Raw genomic sequence first — 24,054 nt, forward strand, 5'->3', positions numbered from 1 at the left:
GACAAAATACTAATTAGAAAAAAACAATTTACATAAAGGATCAGTAATTAAAGTTGTGAATATAATGACAGGAAAAAGAAATTATAATACCTTCCTCCTTACTCGCTCCCCACCCCCCATTCTAAAGAATCCCAAGGGAACTCACATACTCCCAAGACACCACAGCTATTGTCTTAACTGACTGAGCAGCAATAACATTCCACATCCTGATGCTTTTCTCTGTAGCACCATGACTACAAGCAGTAGATAACATCATATACAACACATCCACAAGGAAATATTCAAATGACAGAGGATTCAGAGAGTGTGGTGGCTTCCATTGCTGAGCAATCACTTTCTTTGCTGAAGTCAGTCCAACAAGAAAAACATGTAACTGACGCTTTGGGAAACCAAGAGACAAGGTCTGGGACACATTTAATCGTGAGTCAGATCAAAATCTAATTTTGACTGAATTCAGATCACAGAGGGCAGATGTCATGACACTCACAGAGGAGGAGTATTTCTTTTTAATTCCAAAGCCAAAATTCCTGCGTGCCTTCTTAAATTTTAACAGCGCCACGATTCTAAAATCAGACTATATGTCTAAATTATACATTGGATGTGTTTGGACATAATTTCTGTTCATGTGGTAAAGCAGGAGGATGGCCTGAGAGGAAATGATGAGTAAGAAAACATAAGAACCTAAAATAAAATTGAGAAGTTGGTCAACTGACAGGGAAAAACAACTCAGTCTATATGCAGTACAGAGTCAGCGGCTCTTGCATAACAATTTTGAGGGGGCCTTCACAAGTTCTACGTCTGTTTCCAAGAATGTGGTTTTTGAAGTCATTACTGTTGTGCATCATTCATCGGGGTAGTTTGGGATCTATAGATGCAGAAAAGATGCTTATCTTCTGACAACACAGCCCAAGCAGCGCAGGTTTGTGGTTTTTATGTGTGAACCCCTGCTGGTGTGTTTGTATAAGCACCCCTAAAAGGAGGCTCACACACAAGGGGTCTGTCTCCACACCCACGGTGCTGCTTAAACCGTGGCACATCCCAGCCCACACCGCTTCAAGCTTGTTACTGGCAGCCTGTACACCATATTTGCAATTATGAAGCAGCACTGCATAGCGGTTAGATAAATGGGTTATGGATTTCAGACTGGAAGGTTGAGAACTGAATTCTGACCTCCCTGAGTGACATAGTGAGGCTAAATTGCTTCAGCAGATATCCAGCTATATATACGTATAAATCTTATTTGCCTAAGATTTACTCTATATACAGTTTACATGGACAACAGCATCTGCTAAACACACACACACCCACACGCACACACACTCACACAGACACACATATATACACGGACAACGAGACAGATATTTGTTTCTTCAGATTTTCCATTCAGAGCACATCAGATAAAGCCTAAATGTGATCAGCACCCACAGTGTGGGCAGTGAGAGAACACATTTAAATCCAGAGGTCCAGGGTGTGCTCCAGGGTAATCAGAATTTTCAGCTTCACTGGGGCCACAGTGCAGTGAGTAGGGCTGCACTACATGAGGGAGAGTAATGAGCACAGGGCCTCTGAAAGAATTCCCTCAGAAAAGAAATGCCCTCAGCATATGGTTTGAAGATGTCAAATCATGCATACACTGTCAATTTGTGGAACATCGGTGTTACTCAGTGCCTTTGTTCCAAAGTATTAATTTATCCATTGTTGCAAAATATTCTTTGAGTGAGAACTTATTCTACAGTAACATCTGGGATTCTTTCAGCACGCACTCTTTACTGGATGAGGCTTAAAGATTTCTCCATATGGGTAGAAACTGAGGGCGCAGCGAACTACTCCAGCAATCAAAACCTGAGTGGGGATGAGCTCTTTGGTCTCTATATATAATCCTCCTCCACTTGGACCAGCCTGGAAGCCCCCATCCCCAGCAAGAAAACCCCTGCCACTGTCCTCCTAAAATGCATCTGTCCGAGCCCCAGTGCCCTACATTGGTGGATAAACCATGCCATCTGCCCCCCAGATTCCACATACACCCCTTGTCCCAGGTCCATAATCTCCTTCTAATCCAACAGACAAGGCCCAGTGATGGTCCGATCACAGACCGGGCATGAATCCCTTTCCCAGATTGCCATTTGGGGCTGAACCTCACACCAGCCTGCAAATGCAAGCACTGCTGCCTGAAGACAAGGGTCTGAGCCCAGCTCCTGGCCCCATCTAACCATAAGTAGAGATCATCAGGGTGCCTCTTCAGGGGTGTAAACATGGACCTCAAATCAATTAGTGGTCTTCAGAAAAGCCAACTTGCAGGCCGATATAAGCAGAGAGTGAAACCCTACACCCGCCTGATAGGATTTTAGTTGCCAGTCGCTCAGTCTCCTACTTGATCTTCTTAAATTAAAGGATTTAAAAGATTTCTACAGTTTGAGTATGGATTGGAAATGTATTGTTTATTTTGGTTCTTCTGTTGCATCCCACAAACTTATGTCCAAAATACCAATTTGAGGAAGGTCAGAACCCCAGATAAAGAATTAAACAGCAGTAACACCCACAGTGTCAGCCATGCACACTCATGGGCAAGCAGCAGACAATCAGGCTCCAAGTGTGACTGCGACAGCATGCTCATCCTGAGCTGGTGCCCATTGTTCTTGGGGAGCTGACAGGGAAACTGGAGAGTTTGACTACGAAGGTTTTATTCTAGATGTGTTTGTGTGTGTGTGTGTGTGTGTGTGTGTGTGTGTGTGCGTGAGTGTGTGTGTGTGAATGATCCCCTTTTCCTCATACTCCGAGAGGCCAAGCATAGCCTGCTAAGTGCCCCACCTGCTCCACTAAATGGCAATCAGTGCTGAGATGCTTGGGTAATGGGTACAGTCGAGTGGGCAACCTGAACCAACTGAACAAGCTCCAGTAACAGAATGCTGATTACACATATATTTAAGTGAAGGGTGGTAGGTTAGGTTAGGGTAAACTTCACAGAGAAAGCATTAAGAGACAAGTAAACTTGGGCCTTTTGTGTTTTTTATCTGTGACCAATGGTCTGGCATGTGTGGACGTGACTAAATAGAGATAGAGGGAGAGAGGGGAAGCAGAGACAGAGTAAGCGCGCGAGAGAATAGCAGACAACAGAGAGTTAATTCAATGTGAACTTTTAATGAGAACTAGACACCTTTGAGCGCCTGCAACAAACCTGTGCTTGAAATCTCAGATGTAAAAAAGAGGAAGTGAAGTGAAAATTCTGAGCCAACAGAGTCAGAAATCACTTGCGTAAGGTGTCAGTTTGACAGAAAGAGCTGGAAGGAGAGGAGACAATGACTGATTGAGATTTCACCCACAAACGATTAATGTTTGTGGAAGAGATACCAGATGGGAAATAACCTAGATTTCACACAATTAAAATAATCACATAGAATGTCCCATCTTTAAACAACAAAATGAATTAGAAAACAAAAACACACAACAGGAAAAACTTAAAACAGCTTTCTGTGGTACTTAGTAATGTGATTAAGCGCTCCCTACACTTCAGCCTCTTTCTGTACCTCATTACTCCACTGAAGGAAAGACAGAGTGGTGTTGCTGATGTGTACAGGCTGTGAAAGATAATTTCTTCCATGGCTTAAGAATGATGTTAATTCATTATATATTTGGTTGGTGGATACTCCGATCCTGGGCCACACGCATTTTTTACCCACTGCCCAGTCACAAAGCTTTTTCAGAGGATTCTCCAGATACCTTATTTCAGCACAGCTCCTGCCATTTTAAATAACATTCCAAGAGAGAATATGTATTTTATGTACTACAGCAAAGGGAAAATAAAAATATACTGTCCACACATATTTAGAGAATCATTTTCCATTTTCCCATATCATTGTGTGTCCCCTCCTCCTCAGCTTATTCATTCCTTATATTTGCTCTTAACAAATTAGAGAGGCAACCTATATCTCATACATGTCCTGTTAAACTAACTCGAATACTTCCAATAATATGGGGAAAAGTCACAGGTGTGCACGTCCACCACTGTTGGGTCAGCAATGTGAAAAAAGTTGAGGTGGAACAGTCAAATGTAGGCAAAAATGGCAGATAACCTGAGGTTGTCAAACAGAGAGCCACTTCAGGGGTGTGTGGTGTATGAGCGCTATTATGAGGGCTCTGTGTAGGGGGTATTCAGTGTATACGGTACTTAGGGTACTTAGCGTAGGGGTGCATCATCTGAAGATGAACTGGCTATAAGAGTGAAATAGATCTTGACTCTTCTGTGGGACTGCATCGGCATGTAGAATATGGTGCAAACAAAAAATGGAAGCCAGTAGTGTGAGTTGAGCTGAGACATCCATACTGAGGTTCATAGGGACCAGAAGAATAGGTGATGTAACATGCTCTGTCCAAGGCGAACAGGAGGATCTGGGAGTAAAGATCGTTAAACGTAGAGCGATTGGTGGGAGTCATGGCAGAGGTCTTATAATGGGATCAATGTACATAATTAGACGACTCTCACACAGGAATCACCTGACCTTAGATTTTCCACTCCCCACTCCCAAGAAAATTGCTTCAAGCCTCTTGGTTTTCCAGCAATTAACAAGCCCATGTGATGCTGTCTCCTGTAAGCTGATTTCCAAGAGCTTGTGCTACAGCCAGTTTAAACTGGGACAGTATTACTACTTAATTCAGTTGCAGGGTTGGATTAGGCTGTTTCTACACATTAATTATTCTGGTTCTTATGGGTTCGATAAGGGCTGTCTTTCACAAGATATATGTAGTTTTCAAGAGTAACGAGAAATACTGGCTTGTTTTACTATGTCAGGTTTAATAACATATGAGCGGTGAAACTAAAGAGCTGGAATTTCAACAAGAGGTTGGTGGGTTTGAAATCATAGGCGTAATTAAACGTGATTGTCATGTAATTGGAAAGATCCAATTCAGTCTGTGCTTCCACAATAAATGTTTCTGTTGTAAATACATTGTATAGTCAATATAAGCTTTGTATCTCACCATGGATAAAGCCAACTGCTACCTAAATAAATAATATGATATCTAGGTATCATTAAATTCCAGAGAGGCCAGAAAGGGTTTTCAAGAAAGAGGGCCATAATTAAATGTAAACTGGGTTTTTAGGCGACGGTTTTATCCTGAATTCACAATTCCATTTACTATACCTCTAGTTGTGCACCTGAATGGCACATTTGTGTTGCCTTCAAGGGTTTATATAAAAACTCCATAAGGAGGTCTTCTCTGTTTGTGTTTGCCACACAGTTCACACGTCAAACAGCTATGGACCATACACTGTCTCTGGCAGACAGAGGTTTTGTGAAGTGAATACAAATTGGGAGCCGTAATAACCTGCAAAAGCATAGAGTAGATCTTCACAGACAGAAGTGTGAGCTTTTCAACACATATATGAGGTACATTTTAAACTTGTTTTAATATATCTTTTAAACCAGGGGTCAAGTTGTTGGTAGGTGTCCACATGTGAGGAAATATTTATAATTCTCTACACATCAATCTGACAGAACCAGACAATCCAGACAGGTAATGCACGGGGGAAAATATCCATTCCTTGCAATCCAAAATACATGAGGGCACACTGGATTGACTATTCTTTCCTGAATTCACTTTGAGTCTGCAGAGGGAGAGCAAAATAAACACTCTGAGAAGCAATGAAGTTTTTTGTTTTGTTTTTTGCATCTTCACAATCCAGGATAGGCTAAAACAGTTCAGGTCAAATTTTGTTGATACTTTACGTCTTGAAAGCAGCAGATGTACACACAAAATGTGTAATGTCAATAGTAAGGAAGAAAAAGAGGTGCTAAAGAAATCTTTCAAATGTATCTGGAATCAAGCTAGTGTAATTCAAAAGATGACTAAATGCAATAGTACAATTTAAAATGTCAGAAAATCCATCTTTGACTTTCAAATTAATTTCAACTGATTTTTACTATAGTTCATGTTTGCGTCCTTATTTCTGAATGGTAAGTGGTAAAAATGCTGCCCTTGCTTCAGTGTGTGATTCAAAAGTAAGCTCAAATGATTTTAAAATTGTACTATGTCAGTGATTGGCTGAGTGTTTAAAGGCTTGTTTGGCTTGTTTCTTAATGTAAAAAAAGAAGTTGCTATTCTAGACTACAGGAGTTTTGGGCCTGCTGGCAGGGTTCACCAAAGCATTGACTTTTTAACCTGCTGGCACGGCATATTCATTCTGAAGTAGCAGGACTCAAGCAGGAAACTCGATAGCAAGCATTATAAATACATTTTCATGGAATGATAACAGTAATAAAACTATTGCATTCTGTCCACAAGCCTGCTGAATTTTTAAAGCTTGTCGGTCCCAGCAAGTTCACCATTGCTTTGATACAGTGAATGGGTGAAGGGAGATAGGGTGGCGGGCAGGAGGGTAGGAATATGGGTATGTGTGTGTGTGTGTGTGTGTGTATGCAGACAAAGCTTGGCTCCAGAGCCCACCGCTCTGGCTACTGCCAGCTCAATGCCCCCAAGACACCCAGACTGCCTCTCCCATTGATTCCCTATTAAACTCTGCAGGCCCCCCCCCCCCCCCCCCCCATACCCAACCCCCTAATCCTCTTTAGCAACAACAATCACATTGGAGGAACAAAACAAGGAATATGTGTCTTTCCTTCCAAATGTTACCAAATCTGTTTTAAGTGCAACCCAGAGCTCAAGCGGCTTAGCATTATTTGATACTGCTTAATATGGCTATATTGAGAACTGTGGTTTGACATGAACAAGGGAAAGTGGAACTAAATAAGCGAAAAAGTACAGCTTTTAACTAAATGAAATTACAATGACAGCAGTTTGAAAAAAGTTAATTCTGTTTTACTTCAGCAAGGTAGATCTTTAAATTGTCTGTGTCATTTTAAATGTGGGTCACATTGAAGGGATAAGCTCCTCATCTAACAGTGAAAACAACAATTTGTTTATGTGTCTTTCAGCTAAAACCGGAAACTCAAAAAGCAGTCATAAAATGTAACAAGGGAACAAGGTTTTTTTTACAACAAACCACCTGAAGCAAAATGGATAGGATGAAACTATTTCAGCAGGGTGAAATGGATACACAAATAAAAAAGCTAACAATATGGCGGTGCTATATTAAGAAATATGCAGAGTATAAACTAACGTATTATGCAAAGATCTGTCATAAATAGGTAACTGCTTCCAAGCGGAAGTGTGACAAGTCTCTAGTAAGCCCTCGACCTATTCTGGGAGATTTAAGAAGATAATCAAAGGTTAAGAACCGCAACTGGTCGTGAAGGATGGTTATGTCACATTACTGACTCTCTGGGAATGGAAGGGGACGATGTGATGTGATGTGATGTGATGCGATGTAATGTAATGTAATGTAACGATGTAAATGGAGTGCCAACAGTAGCCTTGTGTTGGATGGATTTATGCGTTTCTCAGCCATGCATTTATCCAGGGGTGCCTTAACAGCTAAACGTATTCATTTTAGATTAAACCTTATCTCTCATCGTCTTTATACGAAGGCGTTTTTTTATTCAGACCAATCAAATATTATTAAATGGGTTCATTTCCAATAAAAGAAAACTTTCTATTTCAATACTTTTCAATGCTTTATAATACTAAGTGTGTTATTCGTTACACGTGTCAGGCATACTAATAGAATTATTTGCGTCACAACTTCCGACGTATTCGATTCCTTTTTTCCAAATATCGTTTTCTAAAACGTAAGCCCACCTCGTGCGTTCACTTCTGCTTTTCACGGTGACATCACGAACCAGTGGCAGCTTGGCTATAGATGGAGCTGTCGAGTGCTTATTGCGGGAGTACCCCGGCAGCAAGTCCCTTATTACAACACAGCCCCCTGCTTAGGGAGGGGGAGCCGCCGAGTAGATTGCCGATGACACAGTCTCATCCGTGAAACTAGAGACTACCAATTCAGCTCCGCATACTGACCCTACGAGCCAACGAGAGAGCAAATCCATTGGGCGACATCTACAGCTAAAGCAGCAGGAGAAAAGAGACTGGAAGAAACGGGGGTAGTTCAACGCAGGGAAGCGGCCGAGAGAGGGGAACGCACAGTACTGTAGCTACAGTTTTCTTTCCCCAGTGAGAACCATTCAGTCTCCTGAATTAACCTCGTATCCATTCAAAAACAGAATTTTAGCAAGTATAAAACATCCAGACGGCAAAACTGGGTAAACTCTGGGAAAGCAATCGACAACCTTGATACCTTCACAATGAAGAAAAACAATTCGGCCAAACGGGTGAGCTGTTTATAACGTTGCATGTGTTCAAATAGCTTTGGGTTCACAAAAAATATGCTCTTTCTTCCTTTGAGGATGTTACCAGCTGACAAAAAAACCCATGGAATACGCATCAGATAGCGATTTTAACTGCGTTAAACAATGTGTTTCTTGCCTTTCTACTTGATATGCAATTTTTGTTGCATGGTGTGTGTGTATCCAAATACTGACGAATTTGTCACCGGAGATCAGGCTGGACATGTAGACTTGCAATTATCGTGGTCGCCCTGCAGTATATTAGTGCTCTAGTAGCCTACTGTTATTGTACAATGATTCTATGCAGATGGATACAAGTATGTGTGCTTATTGTTATTTAATTGTACGGAATTCATGATGTGCTGTCTGTAATATGGCATATACCGGTGCGCTTGTGGGTGGATCTATGATTTAAATATTCTTTGCACTTTTAGCCCAGAATTTAAATTTAAGGGTAATAACGTGAATTATATATTGTCCAGAGATTGTGTATAATGGTAATACGTCGCGAGGAAAATAAAATACGGTCCGCGCGAGGAATGTGACAGCATCTACATGACAAAAGAAATGACTGGGGCTCAGTAGCCTTTGCAAAAGTCGCTCCTTTTCCAGTCCGTGCGGTCTCTTTTGAATCTAAATGAGGGTCTACGGTTATTTTATGTTCACGACGCTTGTCAGTATGTAATATGCGTGGCTCATATTTCTTCTCCGAACATTCATTCAGGGCCCACAGGATGCCAACCAACCTTCGTCTCAGCCGGACAAAATCGGGTGGATTCGCAAGTTTTGTGGCAAAGGGATTTTCAGGGAAATCTGGAAAAACCGTTTCGTGGTGCTCAGAGGGGACCAGCTCTACATCTCAGAGAAAGAGGTAAGATTTATTTATTCTACATGGCGGCAGTGAACATTTTTTAAAAGCGTTTTTTTTTAAATGAAGCATTATGTAACTGTAATGTCCAAATTGTGAGAGAATTCAAACAATAATTATTTTCAAGTAATTAACATTTTGACTGATTAGTAACATTATTCTCTGTTATCCTGCGGTGCTTTGAACTTTCCACGGGGCAAAGCAGCAAGCAGGCAGACTTACTGTTCTTGTTAATGGTTTTGTAATTATACTGTAATAAAGAAGGCGACTGTTGACAGTATCTTATTATTATTAGTATAATATTAGTAATAATATTAATATTAGTATAATAGTATAATATTATCAAACATGACGACTGTTTACAAATGAAAGACCTCTCTCCGTTTTGACCATAAGTTTATTTCTTATGCAGTGAAAAGCCACCCCCCCAACACATAAGCATAATTTTGAAGCTGCATTTTCTTTGTAGACTAAGAATCAACACTGTAATCAATGTAGTGATTGAAGTGTACAATAATAAAGACCTGTTTGCTTTATTTATTGATTGATTTGTTGATTAATCAATTAATTGATTGAGCTGCATTCCTCATGAAAGGAGAAATTCGCCCATTTGATATCCTTTTTAAGATTCACGAAAGACCTTATTTGTTTTGACACATGAAATTGATCAATACTTCCATCAGAGCCCCATGCAGAGAGACTTAGTCAGACCTATAAATTGAAACTACAGCTGGTGTAGAACACTGTGATAACGAGGGAAGAAACCACCTCCACAGTGTCAGTGATGTTCCTGGGTTCTGTTCCATATGAGCTAATGACTGCTGGAGCAAATTATTTTTGTAATTGGAGAAAATGCTCAGGAAAATGCAGAGTTTTTTTTCTGCTTATCCATGATTTGTATATTTAAAAAAAAATAGAACCTTGGAGCAGGATGTGACCTGGAAGTGTTCTATGTTGACCCCACCTTTACTCAGTGACAGCCAGCGCTTTTGATTGACATCGACAGAAAGGAGAGATGCAATCTGTGTGACAGGCAGGCCCTTTGGGGAAGTGGACAAAGAATAATGTTAACACGTTACAGCCAGCCACACAGTTATTATCAAAGAACATTGGGCTTGCTTGTTTGTAAAAGGCTGGTAGTGTGCTGAAAATGTTTGTGGTCTGCCTTATGGGCATCTCTTGGATCTGTAGAGAGAAATCACTTGGGTCTGTAGATCATCTCAGTGTCTAATTTTATGAGCATTCTGCGCTAATTTTTTATTAATTTTTTGCTAATGAACCTACTGCATGTCGATCCGTGGGTGTATGCTTTGTAAGAGCAGTGTTGACTAAGGTGAAATTGTGATGCTTGGATTCAGATCCAGAGCTAAGCTAATGGCATCGGTTCATATTTGAGGAGCTATAAGCATCATTGCTTTAAGCCTGGAGAGCAGCTTAACGCTTGACCCAAGCTGCGAGACTGTTTGCCTGTTTCAACCGCTTCTTGTCCTTCCTGAGGTTTCAGAGGTCTGAGACACAGTTTACTGGGTCCAGGGACCAATGTGTGGTGCAGGGGCTGCAGGGTGGAGGGACCCTCAGCACATGTCGGTGGTCTGTGCCTCGGGGAGAATGCAGTGAGCAGGAGCGCTACCGCTCGCCCTGAAAAAAGGTTCACGTGAGGACTCGCGCAAAGAGCCGGGCCTCTCTCCTGCCTCATCTGTCAACCCCCGAGGCCCTCCTCGGCAACCAACCATCAGCTACTTTGTCAGCAGACGGCAACGCCACAGTTAGTCTCCTGCATTGGGTTTGTGGGAATTTTAAAGAGGTTTAGACTACCTGCTGCCTTCCTTCTAGCAGGAAAACGTGACTCAGCCTTAAGGATAAAATGACTGATCTATTCCCTCTTGCTGTGAAAGATCAGTTGTTTTATAATTGCTCAGTTTTTCACTTGGACAACTGGAAGTTTTGACTGTTGACACTATTTTCATTGTTTTGGTTTGCTGTTATCGTTATTTATTTGGTGGCTGCTCTTACAGTGACTTACAGGAATATGTGGCAATGGTGTTGGTGCAATATCACCTTCTCAACTGAGAAAGAATGCAGTATGTTTGATACAACAAGTGGTCAGAAGGGAGCAGTTCCAGAAACCACACTCCAGGCATAAGCCATCTGTACAATTCAAAGTTTTGGTTTGAAAAAATCTGTCTGAATCTAAAATGCAGATTGCTCTCTGGCCAAACGTTTCATCAGTGTTTAAGGACAACAGTGTAGCGTAACAGTGAGAGGACTGGGTTTTGTAACTTTTGTAAAGGTTGTGGGTTCAGTTCTCAGCTGGGAAGCTGCAATTGTACGCTTGTGGACAGTACTTAACCTATATTGCTTCAGTAAATATCCTGCTGTGTGAATGGGTTGTATTTGAATGTAATATTGTGCAGATTGCTCTGGAAAAGAAATCATTCCTAAATACTTTGCAGTAAAGTTTGTGGGGGAAGTTCAGAAGTCATTTAATGCCTGCACTTTCTTCTGATTTGTACAATGAAATGGAAGCCTATTGGACAAAACTAGGTCCTAAACCAAATGTAACACAATGCATTTAAGCATTTCAGTATAAATATGATGCTAGACACTAGAGTCCTCTATGATAATAGAATCATTTTTCTCATTTCCTTAAATGTTTTTCAATAACCTCATCATTGTTTTAATGAAGCTCATATGCATGAAATACCCTCTGCGAGTGTAGATTGTCATTTCTGGAGTGTGTGCTGAGAAGCAGATGTCCCCCCTCATGTTCTCATGGTTTGGTTCTGTGTGTGTGTGTGTGTGTGTGTGTGTGTTTTAAATCACTCTGCCAGAGTCTCTGCGCTGGCACCCACATCTGAGTCAGACCCTATCACGATCTGACAGAGCACACCCGAGAACTGAATGCTGATACAGTCTGAACAGTTCCGCCTGAGACATCTTACCATTTATTTGGCTGGTAGCCTTACCCAGTGTGACTTACAAAGCCATCATGGCTCATAGGAGCAGTGAAAGCAGAAAGAACAGCAGTAAAGAATGGCTTCAGTGAAATCAGTGATTCAGCTTTGGACTAAAAAACAATAATCTCTGTAACTGTTTAGGTGGTAAGCAGTCTTATCAAGATTGCGTTAGAAGTCCATCGTGGCACATTAAAAGAACACTAATGTACAGTAAGAACAAGCCTAACAAAACAGCCAGTAAGACAGTGAATGCACAACAAGCTGAGAAGCAGTGTTACAGTAAGTATACAGCAGTTACCATTTTCTCATAAGTATAATGCCTAACTGGGCTCTAAGTACAACTCATGACTTGTGCCCAATAATGGACTGTACGCTTCATTGTTGGGCACCAGTGAGCTGCAAGAGTGTTTCGGTGTTATAGTATTAAACACCCAGGTTTTGGGTGAAAAGGTAGGTTTTCAATCAGTGCTACAAAATGAGTATCCATTTATAAAGTTCTGAAAGCTAAGGTGCCTCATCCTTACTGACCACTGTGTGATCAGTACGACATTAAAAAGGAGGGGATTAGGGTGTGTGGCTGTTTAGGAGCCAAATGACTGCAGGCTGATGAGTGAAGAATGTGTATATGGTCATGCTCTGAGGATTGATAAAAGAAATGGTGTCTTTGAGGTACAGCTAATGTATCTTGGGAACATTGAACTGTGCAAGGTAATTTTCTCCACTTTTTAATTTGCTCCTTTCCTTGTGTGAGAGCTAACATTTGGATGTGCTAATTCCTTGCTGTGGTGTGCGTTTAATGGAAGGTAGCCCGGTCCGGTTGACCAGAATGGTTTTGCATTTGATGTACTGTAGACAGGAAGAATGATGATCTGAGCATGAATGGGGAGGTTAGAAGAGCAGGAAGGAGCAGCTGCATTGTGAATGAGTAGAAACAGTTGGTTGGTATTGGTGGAAAGGTAAGGTAATAGCAATAGCAGTAGTTCAGGCTAAATAGCACAATGTACTGGACCAGGAGCTAAGTGGAGTATCTGGTAAGAAGTGCCAGACTCTTCTTTCTTTAAGTTGGTTAGAGATTGTTATTGATCTGGGGGCATTATAGACATGCCGTATTGCATCTCCAGATTTGTTCTTGTAAATCTGAACATTGTATTAGCTCGCAGTTGTCTGCACAGATGCAAGATCTTTTATATGTCAAACACTGATGGGGAATTTCCCATCATAGCAGTGAAATCACTCCTTGTTCGCTACCGCACCTAAATTGGGGGGGGGGGGGGGGTGATTTATATAGCATGATAGCTGAAGTGCTTCACCCCGGAATTGCTTATCAGCTATGTTCAAGATTAGCTTTCCTCCTTCTGTACAGTTCTTTTCAATAGAAACATTATACAAACAAACCATACATTTAGATCATCTTTTTGAGAGATGAGTTCATTCAGTATTCAGAAATCCTCTAATGAAGCAAAGTCAGCGCTAGCTGTACACACTCTGTAACCACTACCTAAAATGTTTTTGTGGGGGATGGGTGCAGATGAGTATAAGAAGTCACTTGGTAGCAAGTAGCAAGTTTTTGCTGTCGCCAGAAACATTCTACTTTGCAGGATGTTACTCCTCCTGAATGTTGTGAAGATAGAGAGGTGTTTTAAAAAGGGCCAAAAACACTATTACTTTGGCAGATAGCTCAGTGACTGTACACCTGGTCTCTGTTGGCAACTCATCTGTCAATAAGAAGAAGAGCTGAGCCTGAGGTTTGTGTAGCACAGCTGAAGCTTGAAGTTTGTGTCAGTGTCCAATCCCAGAACCCTTGTTGTGTCACTTATCTTTCTGTGAGCGCAAAGCCCCAGTTCTCACAGGGAGGTGTGCTGGTGAATGAGTCATATTGGGCCTTTAGGGGCAGTGTGGCAGCACACAATGCTGGGGCACACAGCAGTGGCAGATGGGTCACATGGTGTGACCCGGGCTTAAGAGTTACCTGAGATTCTGCTCACGGAGAGTCCGCAGCCTGTTACAGGAAACACCCTCTGTGATGTACGCACTCATATTTGACATTAAAACAGGACTGTGGTTTTCACTTCTCGTCAACATTTTCTCTGTATAATCTCATACATGGTTTGTCTAATTTTGTGGTTTTGTCGCACGATTTTCATGGAAAACCAGAAGGGCAGAGCTAGGAATTTCTCCATCAAAATCCCCATGAACTAGTCTCCTGATAGCCAGCCGCGTGGGTAAACACAAAGATGATTTACGTCCTGGCAGCTGGGATCTTGCCAGTGAGGGGGATTGAGTGGGCTGGGTTTAGCTGTTTTACTGAACAGGAGAAAAACCAATTAAGTGAAAGGTGCTAAATTAGAAGTAGTGCTGTGCGTAGAACTAAATGGTGCTCTATGAATGGCTCTATGAAGTCAAGGGATGTGATTTAAATTATGACATCAGCCGGCCTGATAAGGGTCATATTTCATACCGAGTGACAAAAGCTCCCTTTGAGGTGGATACAGTAAGCCTACGAGAAGAAATGAAGCTGCCCATCTCTAGTGTTTTTTTGTTATTTGTGGTTTGCTGGGTCAGGATTTGTATTCAATCTGAGGCCTGTTTTCTGACTGCCTGGAGGGTTTTCTCAGACAGAGTAACGGAGAGTTTCCCTCGGAGCGGAACAGCTGTGGGTAAATGACGGTGGCCGTGTGGGCCAGCTCGGATTGCAGTGTGACGTGTTTTTGATGTCTGCGCTGTGGAGAGACAAGTGGAGGTTCAGTGAAATGGGCTGTCCATTGTGCTATCAGTGCTGACGGGCTAGCGCTCCCAAGCTGTCAAAGGTCGTTTAATATTTGAGATGAGACCCCCGAGATATAATTCATTTACACTAATGGAGTCCAACAGTCATCATAGCAAATCCGGTTATAATGATTTTCCAAAACTGTTGTGGTCTCATTGTGGATTTTTTAATGTGAGTCATTTCTGATGCTTTCCCTAAAATAATTATTTTTCAAATAACAGACATTTGGAGCCGACCAGTCTTAGCATCACACCAATTTTCTAGGTGCTGAATTGTTAAACCCTGATGTATCATGTCAGTGATACAAAAAAGATAATGTAGATTGCCCGACAGTGATTAAAAATATGAAATATTTGCCTAAAGAAAATAAACGGAATAATAACTGTTGCCAAATACGCAGAGGGTCAATTAAAAAGATATTTGTCTCAGTTCTGCTTTGTTTGCCTGGAGAGACTATTTGAAATTTTTGAAATTTCCTTTTCATGACAGACTCATTTTTGACTTCTTATTTTTAACATTAATAGAAAAGTGCCATCAATGGAGCTTTAGCAGTCGCTCAGGATGTGTCACTGGTAATATATTAAATGTAGAAAGCATACAACTCTTTACAGGAGAGTGGCTCTTTGTTCTCTTTTCAGCAAAGCTAATTAATCTCTGTTTAGCCTGTTTTTGCTTTTCCAAAAAACCCATTGCAAAGAGTCCCCCCACCCCTAGAGTGATACAGTGCCTTTAACCCTCCTGTTACGTTGCGGGTCAAATTGACCCTTTTTAAAGTTTGAAAATCTAGGAAAAATACTTAAAATTATTTTTTCAGTATGAAACTTCTTCTACTGGCCTTAATTGGTGTAATCAACATTTTAAATGAAAATGGTTCATTTCATGTATTTGCAAACCCCCCCTGTATGGGGATTGACCCGGGAACATTTTTGCTGTACCTAAAAAATGAACAGAACAGGAGGGTTAATAAATCGAATGCCAAGTGATGCTGTGACAAATGTCTTTCCAGACCAGTTTCAGATGCAAATAATAAAAGATTGTTGAATGGGAAGATATTGACAACAGTTCTCAGCCGTTAACGTTGTGGTCATGACATCCTCTTCTCTAGAGACAAAGCTGGACGTTCAGTGAAACAGAACAAGACACTGGTGCCTTGTTTATGATTTGCAAGGAGAAGACAGGTGATTTTCAAAGAAAGGACAATTCTCTGTCTGTGTAGGCAAGGTGTGAAAAGATTTTTTTTGCAGCCCAGCTTCTGCTCAACTGTAAGGCCATCATCAGATGTAGACAGTTTTATTGTCACCTACTTTACGATGTATCACCTGAAGTGGGACATTGCACAGCATGAGTGTGTAGTAGAGTTTGAAACACTGATGAGGCTCTCAGGCCCAGCACTGCGATGTCAGCTGGATAAACTCCTCCCACAGCTTGTGGCCTTCTACCAGCACTCTTGCCAATGTGATTCACATTAGCTGGAAGACTAGCCATTGTTTCTCTCTCACTTGCTGGAAGAATGGAACTGTTGGAGCTGCAGTCTCTTTTTGCGGCCTTTGATCGCCCCCCACCCCCCCACATTTCCTTTGAAAGAGCCTAGTGAGGAACTGGGAGAGTGGGGGTCTGTCCTGTGCGGGAAGCAGTCCCTGGTCTCTCCCTGGCCTTGTTTCGGGGGGGAAAGAGGGGAAGGCGACCATTCTGATTCGGTTTGGGCCGAAGTCTTTGAAGTTGGGCGGCAGTGCCAGGGCATTGTGTCCACTCAGCCCACATGCCAGGCTGCAGCATGCTGAAGGGTACATCCTGGAAAGTGTGTCCCAGAGAGCGGGTCTTTTTTGTGTGCTGGCAAAGAGGCACACAAAGGATCAGTCAATGGCAGCCTTTCCCATGTTGGGGTGCACAAGGACCCCCTTGTGTTTGGAGAACAACAATCTTGAATCTTGTCCCCTGGGTCCTCATCTTTCTCTGTCTCTCTAGTTCTCTCCCTCTCTTTCTCTCTCTCTCACTCTCTCACTCCCTCTCTCCCATGCCAAAACACTTGAAGCCCAGTGGTACAGGAGTAATTAAGTCTCGATGATTGTTTAATCCCAGAGCCCCCCTGCTTTCTTTTCATTTGGAGCCGCAATTCTGTGCCAGTGCAGAGCTTGCTGGCAAGCAGAAAGGTGTAGGAGTGTCAGGGTGTTGGGTGGGAAAGGAGGGGAGGGTGGGTGGGATGGTTGCCATGACAGCGCATAAGTAGGCCTTGAAAGCTGGGCATAGGGCTTTAAGTATGCCTCCCGACTGGCAGCCTGCAGTGGTATAAGTTGGTGGGTTGTGACTCTAGGTGTGCCTGGGTGAAACTATGACCAATTCAGATTATTTTCGATACAGACTGGGCTTTCTATTTGGTAATGGGGTAAATGGGGTTCGTCTGTAGTGCTGTGCAATGTATGAGCTGAGAGATGGTCAGTTTGGATGCTGCAGGGCAGCTGGGTGACTCACTTTCTTGTTGCCGAATGTGATTTGGCACCCAGACTGTGCCAGTACTAACTGTGGCTGACTGCCCCACATGGCAGGATGCAGTAATTGACCATAGCAAATCCCAGGGAGGGTGGGGTTCATTCGGAGAGTAGGCTGTGTCTCATCGTGCACCACGTGATCACTATTGGTTCTGTGCGCTCCTCAGACGGACCTGGTGGATCGTGAAAGCAAGAGAAAGGAACCACAGGACAACAACATCATGTGTTTCAGAAAAGAGCATGTACCTGTCTGCACTCTCCCAAATGAACAGAGGAGGTTGCAGGGGAGCGGTCCACATATGAATGAGAGCAAGTATAGATCAGCAGTCAGGCACTTTTGAATGGTGATAAAGATTGGAGGCTGCTTCTGGCTCTCTTTGGGTTAATGGAAGTATAGAGTAGCTCAGAGGAAGAGAAGAAGGAATGAAGGAATTCAGCAGTGTCAACAATTGTGAAGGCGGGTGAGGCAAAATAGCTGACGGTGAGAGGGAGTGAATCGAGCAGAGGACAGAGGAGGAATAGGGTGAAGAAAGTAGAAAACAATGCTCAGGGGAGTCATTGGCAGAATTGTTGAGACAAGAAAGAATCTTAGACATGGGCTAAAACAAAAACCTGAACCAACACCAGGCCTTTTTCCAATAAGTCTAGACACCCTTGAGCTAGAGCATGAATCTGCAGGTCATGGTGCAAGGCTGTAGACATATTATCTTGGGAGATTGGTGAGTGTGTGAGAAATCCAGTGAGGTGGATGTCAAAAGAAATGTACTGTGGAGTGAGACTGTGTTTCTGAAACCCCGGGACATTTGCCCATTAGTGTGGAAGGCGTGTGAGAGAGAGCCATGGGAGTGATGGGAGAAACGGTCATAGCAGGAAGAGGTCCTGACATCTGACTGAGCTGAGAAACAGAGGGAAGGGGTGCTAAACAAAGTACTTTCTCACTGTCTTTACTCAATGGAGCGAACAGCTTCATGCACTTACATCTCGCTAAAGTGTTATATGGCCAGCTATGCCAAAATACGCTTTATTGCACGCTACATGACATCTATGCACAGTAAAATAAACAAAAATTTGAGTTCATTTAAACTTCTAATAGTGTAAACAGGCATTTAAAAATAAAGAGCTAGTAGACATAATGTGAGCAATGCTGCACAGATGAAGTGCTGGTGAGGCTTTAAAGAATCATTATTGATTCATTAAATATTAATACACACAGATGCACAGGCAGCTGTGCATGCACATATGCACACACGCACACACACACACAGAGGCAAACATGCAACTGCCCCATATTCATACACCACACACTGCTGTGGAAATACACTGTCTACCCACTTCCACCTACCCACAAGTAGACTTCCTATTTTGAACCTGCTTTGCAGGGCTGACACCACATGCAGATCACGACAAGCACATCCTCTGTTGGCTGCTGAAGTTGGCCAGAGAGTGGTAGATTAGAGAATGCACTGTTAGTTCAGTGATTGCACTAGCCCATGGAATGCTGCATCTTTGGCACACAGGACATTTAAAAATCTGCGTTTTACACTAATTCACTTGCATTCAGATAGAAATAGTTTTTTCCTATAATATGTCAATTCACAATAATAGAACACTAAATGTTTGTCTTTCATTATTTTTTATGACACTTGTAACAGAAGCGGGATAAAATAAGCTACAAATAATGTTTTGCAGTTATGATCAAAAAGACATTTTGCCACACAAGCTAATCATAGGAAACCCTAGGAGCAATTTTTGCTTTATTTACTCATGTTCTGCCAGCTACAGTGGCATAGTCAGAAAAAATGTTGGCCTGTGAATAATTGGGTTGGCTGACTAGGTAGGTTTTTTCGGTATAATAAAAAATGCAGAATCCAGCGTTAACGCGACCTCTGTAGATGCTAATCGGTCACTGGAAAGGGGTATTGATTTGTTGCCTATCTGCTGGTGGGGGTGAGAATTCTCAGTCAACAGTACCAATCAGCAGCAGACTTTACCACCACTCCAAACTCCAGCTGAATGGGAGGGTAATTTCTGCTGGCTAGCCTCTGCATAAACTGACATTCGGTGTTTGTTTCTGCACGACTCAGAATACATGAATGGCTGGCGAATCTCTGCATGTACAGATTAAATTCTATCTCACGTCCTCTGAGAGGTTGTCCTTAGGCCCTTCATTATATGGCAGTCGACAACCTCTCTTGAAGCTATTTCAATTTTTATCACATGTAAATTGTTTTCATTTTCATGGTACCTCATGGAGAACCTTGTTAAAGCTTAAGGGTTTATTTACAATTGATTGCTCAGAAACACTGCAGATTTTCTTGAATAATTAGGTCATTAATGAATCATGCTGTTTAGTACCCAGATATTCTTTTCGTGACTAAGAAATCATCATCATTTAGCTGCTAGCAGAAACAACGATGAAGAGCCTGTTTTGAGCAGAACAATATTTTCTGGTTTGGCTCTGTGCCCTTTCTAACTCACCCCTCAGTGGGTGAAGTATAAAATCCCTGAATAGTGTAATCACTGGCTTATTTTGTCTGACACTGAATCATCCTCATTAAAATGCCTTGTGGTTGCCACCTGTGCTATAGCAGACTGAGAGTGAAAGGTTTGTAATGATCGTCAAGGAAAGTCCAATATGAAACCTAACAGGGAACTATCTCAAGAAACTAAAGAATGAATGCATCCACACAATGGTTTGAGTGTTCCTAAATGTGTAGACAAGTCTGTAAATTGGGTGGATATGGCAAGGGAGGACACTGAAGATACAGGTTTTTTTCATGATGCCATTGGAATGTCCAAAGAAACTATGAAAATGTCGACCCCAAACCACAGCCTTTTTTCACTTTACACTAATAAATGAATGGATACATGATTAAACATTGACAATTTATCATTCAAATTACTTGGCGTACGTGACATACATTTTATGGTGGATAGCTATATGGTTGGAGATCATATTACTGCCAAATCGTCAGCTCTGTCTGACTCATGCTTCTATCAACCGAACATGATGTGACTTGGTTATGACTTGTGATCTCTGATTCGCCTTACTAGTTATTCATGGAATAGGGCTCTTTACAGCTCTCAACAGTAAAAAAAAAAAACTGCAGAAACACCACCATCCCACCACTGCCTGCATTTATAATGAATGACTGACTTTTGAAGTATGTAATGTAAAATATGCCACTTTCATCCATGTACTTCACATGTGAATTAACTATACTTAATGTTATATTTAAAAATCAATTCAATATTCTGTTCACTCCACTAAATCTCACTTTCATAAAATGTATGTCACGTATGTCAAGTACATCCAAGTCTATTGAACTGTAGGTCCATTCAGGCCATTTTCATTACGTCACAGTGTAGGTGGCCAGCAGAGTGAGTGTGTCACTGCAGTGACTGACAGGGAATACCTTGGATTTATAAAACTAATTAACGAGGCCATGACTGCAATGGGCTCGTAATTGGGAAAGACTTCTGGGAGTATTTCTGACTGTCTGCTACCCTGGCAACTCTTGTCAGGATGGCTGTGCTTATCGCAGAGAGCGCCAGCCACGGATTCCCAGCACTTCAGTTAGCTGATATTTTTTTGCCATTTGGTCTGTGTATTTTTCGTGAACTTTGGTGAGACTAATAATATGTGTTTAGTCTAGCAGAGTGTTCAGACCAGGCATGAATGCAGAACGATTGTGAAACAACGTACGTGCATTAACGTTAACATAGAGCTCTGAGCATTGTGTGGGCTGCGTAAGTACCCTGCCTAAAACTGTGTAATTAACAATGTTTTAACCTGGAGTAGCTCATGGGCGCAGAGCTTATCCATAGTCTTAGAGTGTGAAGTTGCTTTCTGTAGAAGACCAACAGCCCAGCAGATTACTAATCCAGTGCTGAGTAGTAGGCAAAGAGCCTTTTTTGGTCTTTGGTGGACTCTGCAGTGCAAGGAACCTAAGGAACGCTACCCACAAGGTCACTGATCCACACTGGAAGAATTTTACACTTGCTGATGGCTTGTCTTTTTTTCAGTATTGATGGTTTATTACAAACCGCAACTGAAATGTACGCTCAAATTGAATCAAGGCCATAGCCTCAATATACTATTGTTAACACGGTAGTGGTTATGTGAAAAACAGCCTACACTTACTGACGAAGTTCCTGGAATTACAAGCTCCGTTCAGGCACCTCAACAGTTAGCTGGCGACAGATTTAAGTAGAAGAAAAAAGCTTTTGCCTAATTAAGGGCCAAATGAAGCTCTATGCTTTTAGAGAGCCACCACACACCTTCATAAAGCAGTAATGAGGTACTGACCCTAATAACTGCTATGGGCAGTGGGACTGTATGGCTTAAAAAACTCAAAAATTGCTTGATAATGGAAAAGTTGATTATGATAAAGTGATTTTATTACGTGCATTTAGTTATATCTTGTAAACTCTCCCTTCGTTCAATGGCAGCTGTGCTACTCTCTGGCATGCTGTTAAATAGGGTTAGGGGCCAGTCCTCCGATAGAGTGTCCCATGCAGTATTTACACAACTCTTTTGGTTCTCAGGGTTCTCTCCATGTAATTTGGTTGTAATTTGGCCCCAAAGGTCCGTAGTGGGATTTAGATCAGGTGACTGTGACTCCTGAGAACTGCCTCTTCTTCAAACGACGCTACACTCGGCTAGCGCAGTAGCTAATGGCGTTCTCCTGTTATACAGTTGACACATACTTCAAAAAACGTGCAAGGTTCTTTTTGACTGCCACTGTAAAACAAAAAAAAGAAGAATAAATTAAAAGCTTGTGTTCTGCATTGCATTCGGAGCCTCTTCCTCTCCTGCATCATGCGTAGGCATCTGCTTACAGTGCAGGTCCAAACGTGCACCCTTCAGTTGGAAGGCAGTGTATAAAGGCTTATTTTTATACTGCTGGACGCATGCTGTCAGCGTGCCCGTAACCTCAGAAATTCATATCTGAGCTATCGCTTCATGACTTCATTGCACGTGAAACTGAAACCTAATATTTTCAGTCCCCAGCCATCATTAACTGTCTGTGTGTCAGAACGGTTGCTTTGAGTACACAAATTAAATGTAAACAAAATACTGCAATTGAAATATCAAATTTTAGTAAATGTTGGTAATCATGAATATTCCTTTTAGCTCCTGTATATTACAATGTTTATTTGATTTAAAGATAAACCACACCTTTAAAAGAGGGTTTTATATTTCTTGCCAAGTAAACATAAGTTTACTACTATATCCCAAGCACCAATCCAAAAAATGCATTCTTTTTGACATCACGCCACCTTTGTGAAGCTTTATCATTTTTTGACCGTTCTTCCTTCCAGTTGAAATTTACTACTGTTAGCCACTGGCAGCTTGTTCAGTGTTGAGGGCCACAGAAAAATCCCAGTGGAAGTGATTCATGCATTTGACCTGTGGATGAGAAGGCTCCGTTCAAGAGAGCGGGTGCCAAAACGCTCTCTTCTCCATCACGCCGTCCATGACAATTAGCGTCAGGGGACTCATCCTGCTGCACTCTGACACTTCACTCTGTGATCACGGACGCGGTGTGAAAGGATGTGAATGAGAGAAGAGCTGGCCGCATCGTCATCGCGTTCAGAAGCTTCATTGGTCGGGCAACGTTCACATGCTGCATGGCTGTGGCACGGGTCAATGATAAAGATTTTCATCCAGCAAATTCTCGTTTCTGTGTTCAGAACACCACTTTGCATGCTGCTGTTGAGTGATTGTGAGTGTACTTTCTCATTTAGTTTGTTCGCTTTGGTCCAAGTCAGTTGGAGTTTTTACTTTGTTGCATTTGTTCAGTGGGTTTGATTAGGTTCCCCATTGCCTAACTTCAAGCAAACTGCAATTTGTAAACAAAAGCCGTGCTGTCAAGCAGGTTGTTCATTGATTGGACAGAAATTTGGCGGGGTAGACTCACGACAAAAGAGCAATTTCTGGTTCTGATCCAGCGCCAGTCGCGCAGTGCCGATTATGTGTCGCGCTGTATAATTCTGAGAGCTCTTTGCTCAGAGTGCTGTTGGCCACAGCTTGTGGTCTGTGTGTTCATGCGAGTGATGGTACAGGCCTGTGGGTTACAGCCTCTGGTGCTGTCTGTGCTCGTGAGGCTGAACTTCGCCTAAACGGGAAGGAAGTATACATGGTACAGATCAGATGGGAGGCATTGTGGGCATATGGTATACAAGGGGCTTACTTCTGAACAGAACGAGCAAGATCTTTGTCAGCAGGGGTCACGGGTTTGAGCTCTGGTGGACTGTTTAAAGCGTGAGCCAAATTAGGAACCGGACATAGAGGAATCTTGGGAGGCTAGAAGAGAGAAACGGAGGGAAACACAGGAGGGGCTCTTTTGAAATTCTGCTTTTCATCTTGAAACGCTAAAGAAGCAAACCTTCTGCTGCTGCTTTCTCTTGTTCCGCGTGCTCCCTCGCTCAGCCAGTGCATTGAGGGAATTTCTGCATATTTGATCTTTTCCAGCACATCCCAGCATTTTGCTAAACACACACAGCGGCGGCAGTTGGCTCTGCCCGCCTTCCACCTGCCCCCACCTGTTCCTCCAGCCTCCATCACTAAGACAACATGTGCCAGAGAGCAGGGGGCGGAGGGTGTCGGTTATGGAGCTATTTTTGCTGCTGTGATATCACCGTGCCTATCACTTTGCACACAACGCTCGCTCTCTCCCACAGATCAGCTCAGAGAAATGTGCAGCATGAAACATTAATAAGAAGGTCTACCACA

General features: G+C 42.3%; 1 protein-coding gene across 1 annotated transcript in view; it reads left to right on the forward strand.

Annotated features, from left to right (window-relative positions):
• Positions 1–7,762: 7,762 nt before the first annotated feature.
• The window catches only part of plekho1b (pleckstrin homology domain containing, family O member 1b), a 33,137-nt gene continuing 16,845 nt past the window's right edge, over positions 7,763–24,054 (forward strand). Inside the window, exons 1-2 of the mRNA XM_064352324.1 lie at positions 7,763–8,222; positions 8,962–9,108. Of these exons, the coding sequence (XP_064208394.1) occupies positions 8,196–8,222; positions 8,962–9,108 (174 nt within the window). The 5' untranslated portion in view covers positions 7,763–8,195. The remainder of the gene's footprint in view (positions 8,223–8,961; positions 9,109–24,054) is intronic.

This window comes from Anguilla rostrata, chromosome 1, assembly GCF_018555375.3.
Source record: "Anguilla rostrata isolate EN2019 chromosome 1, ASM1855537v3, whole genome shotgun sequence".
NCBI lineage: Eukaryota > Metazoa > Chordata > Actinopteri > Anguilliformes > Anguillidae > Anguilla > Anguilla rostrata.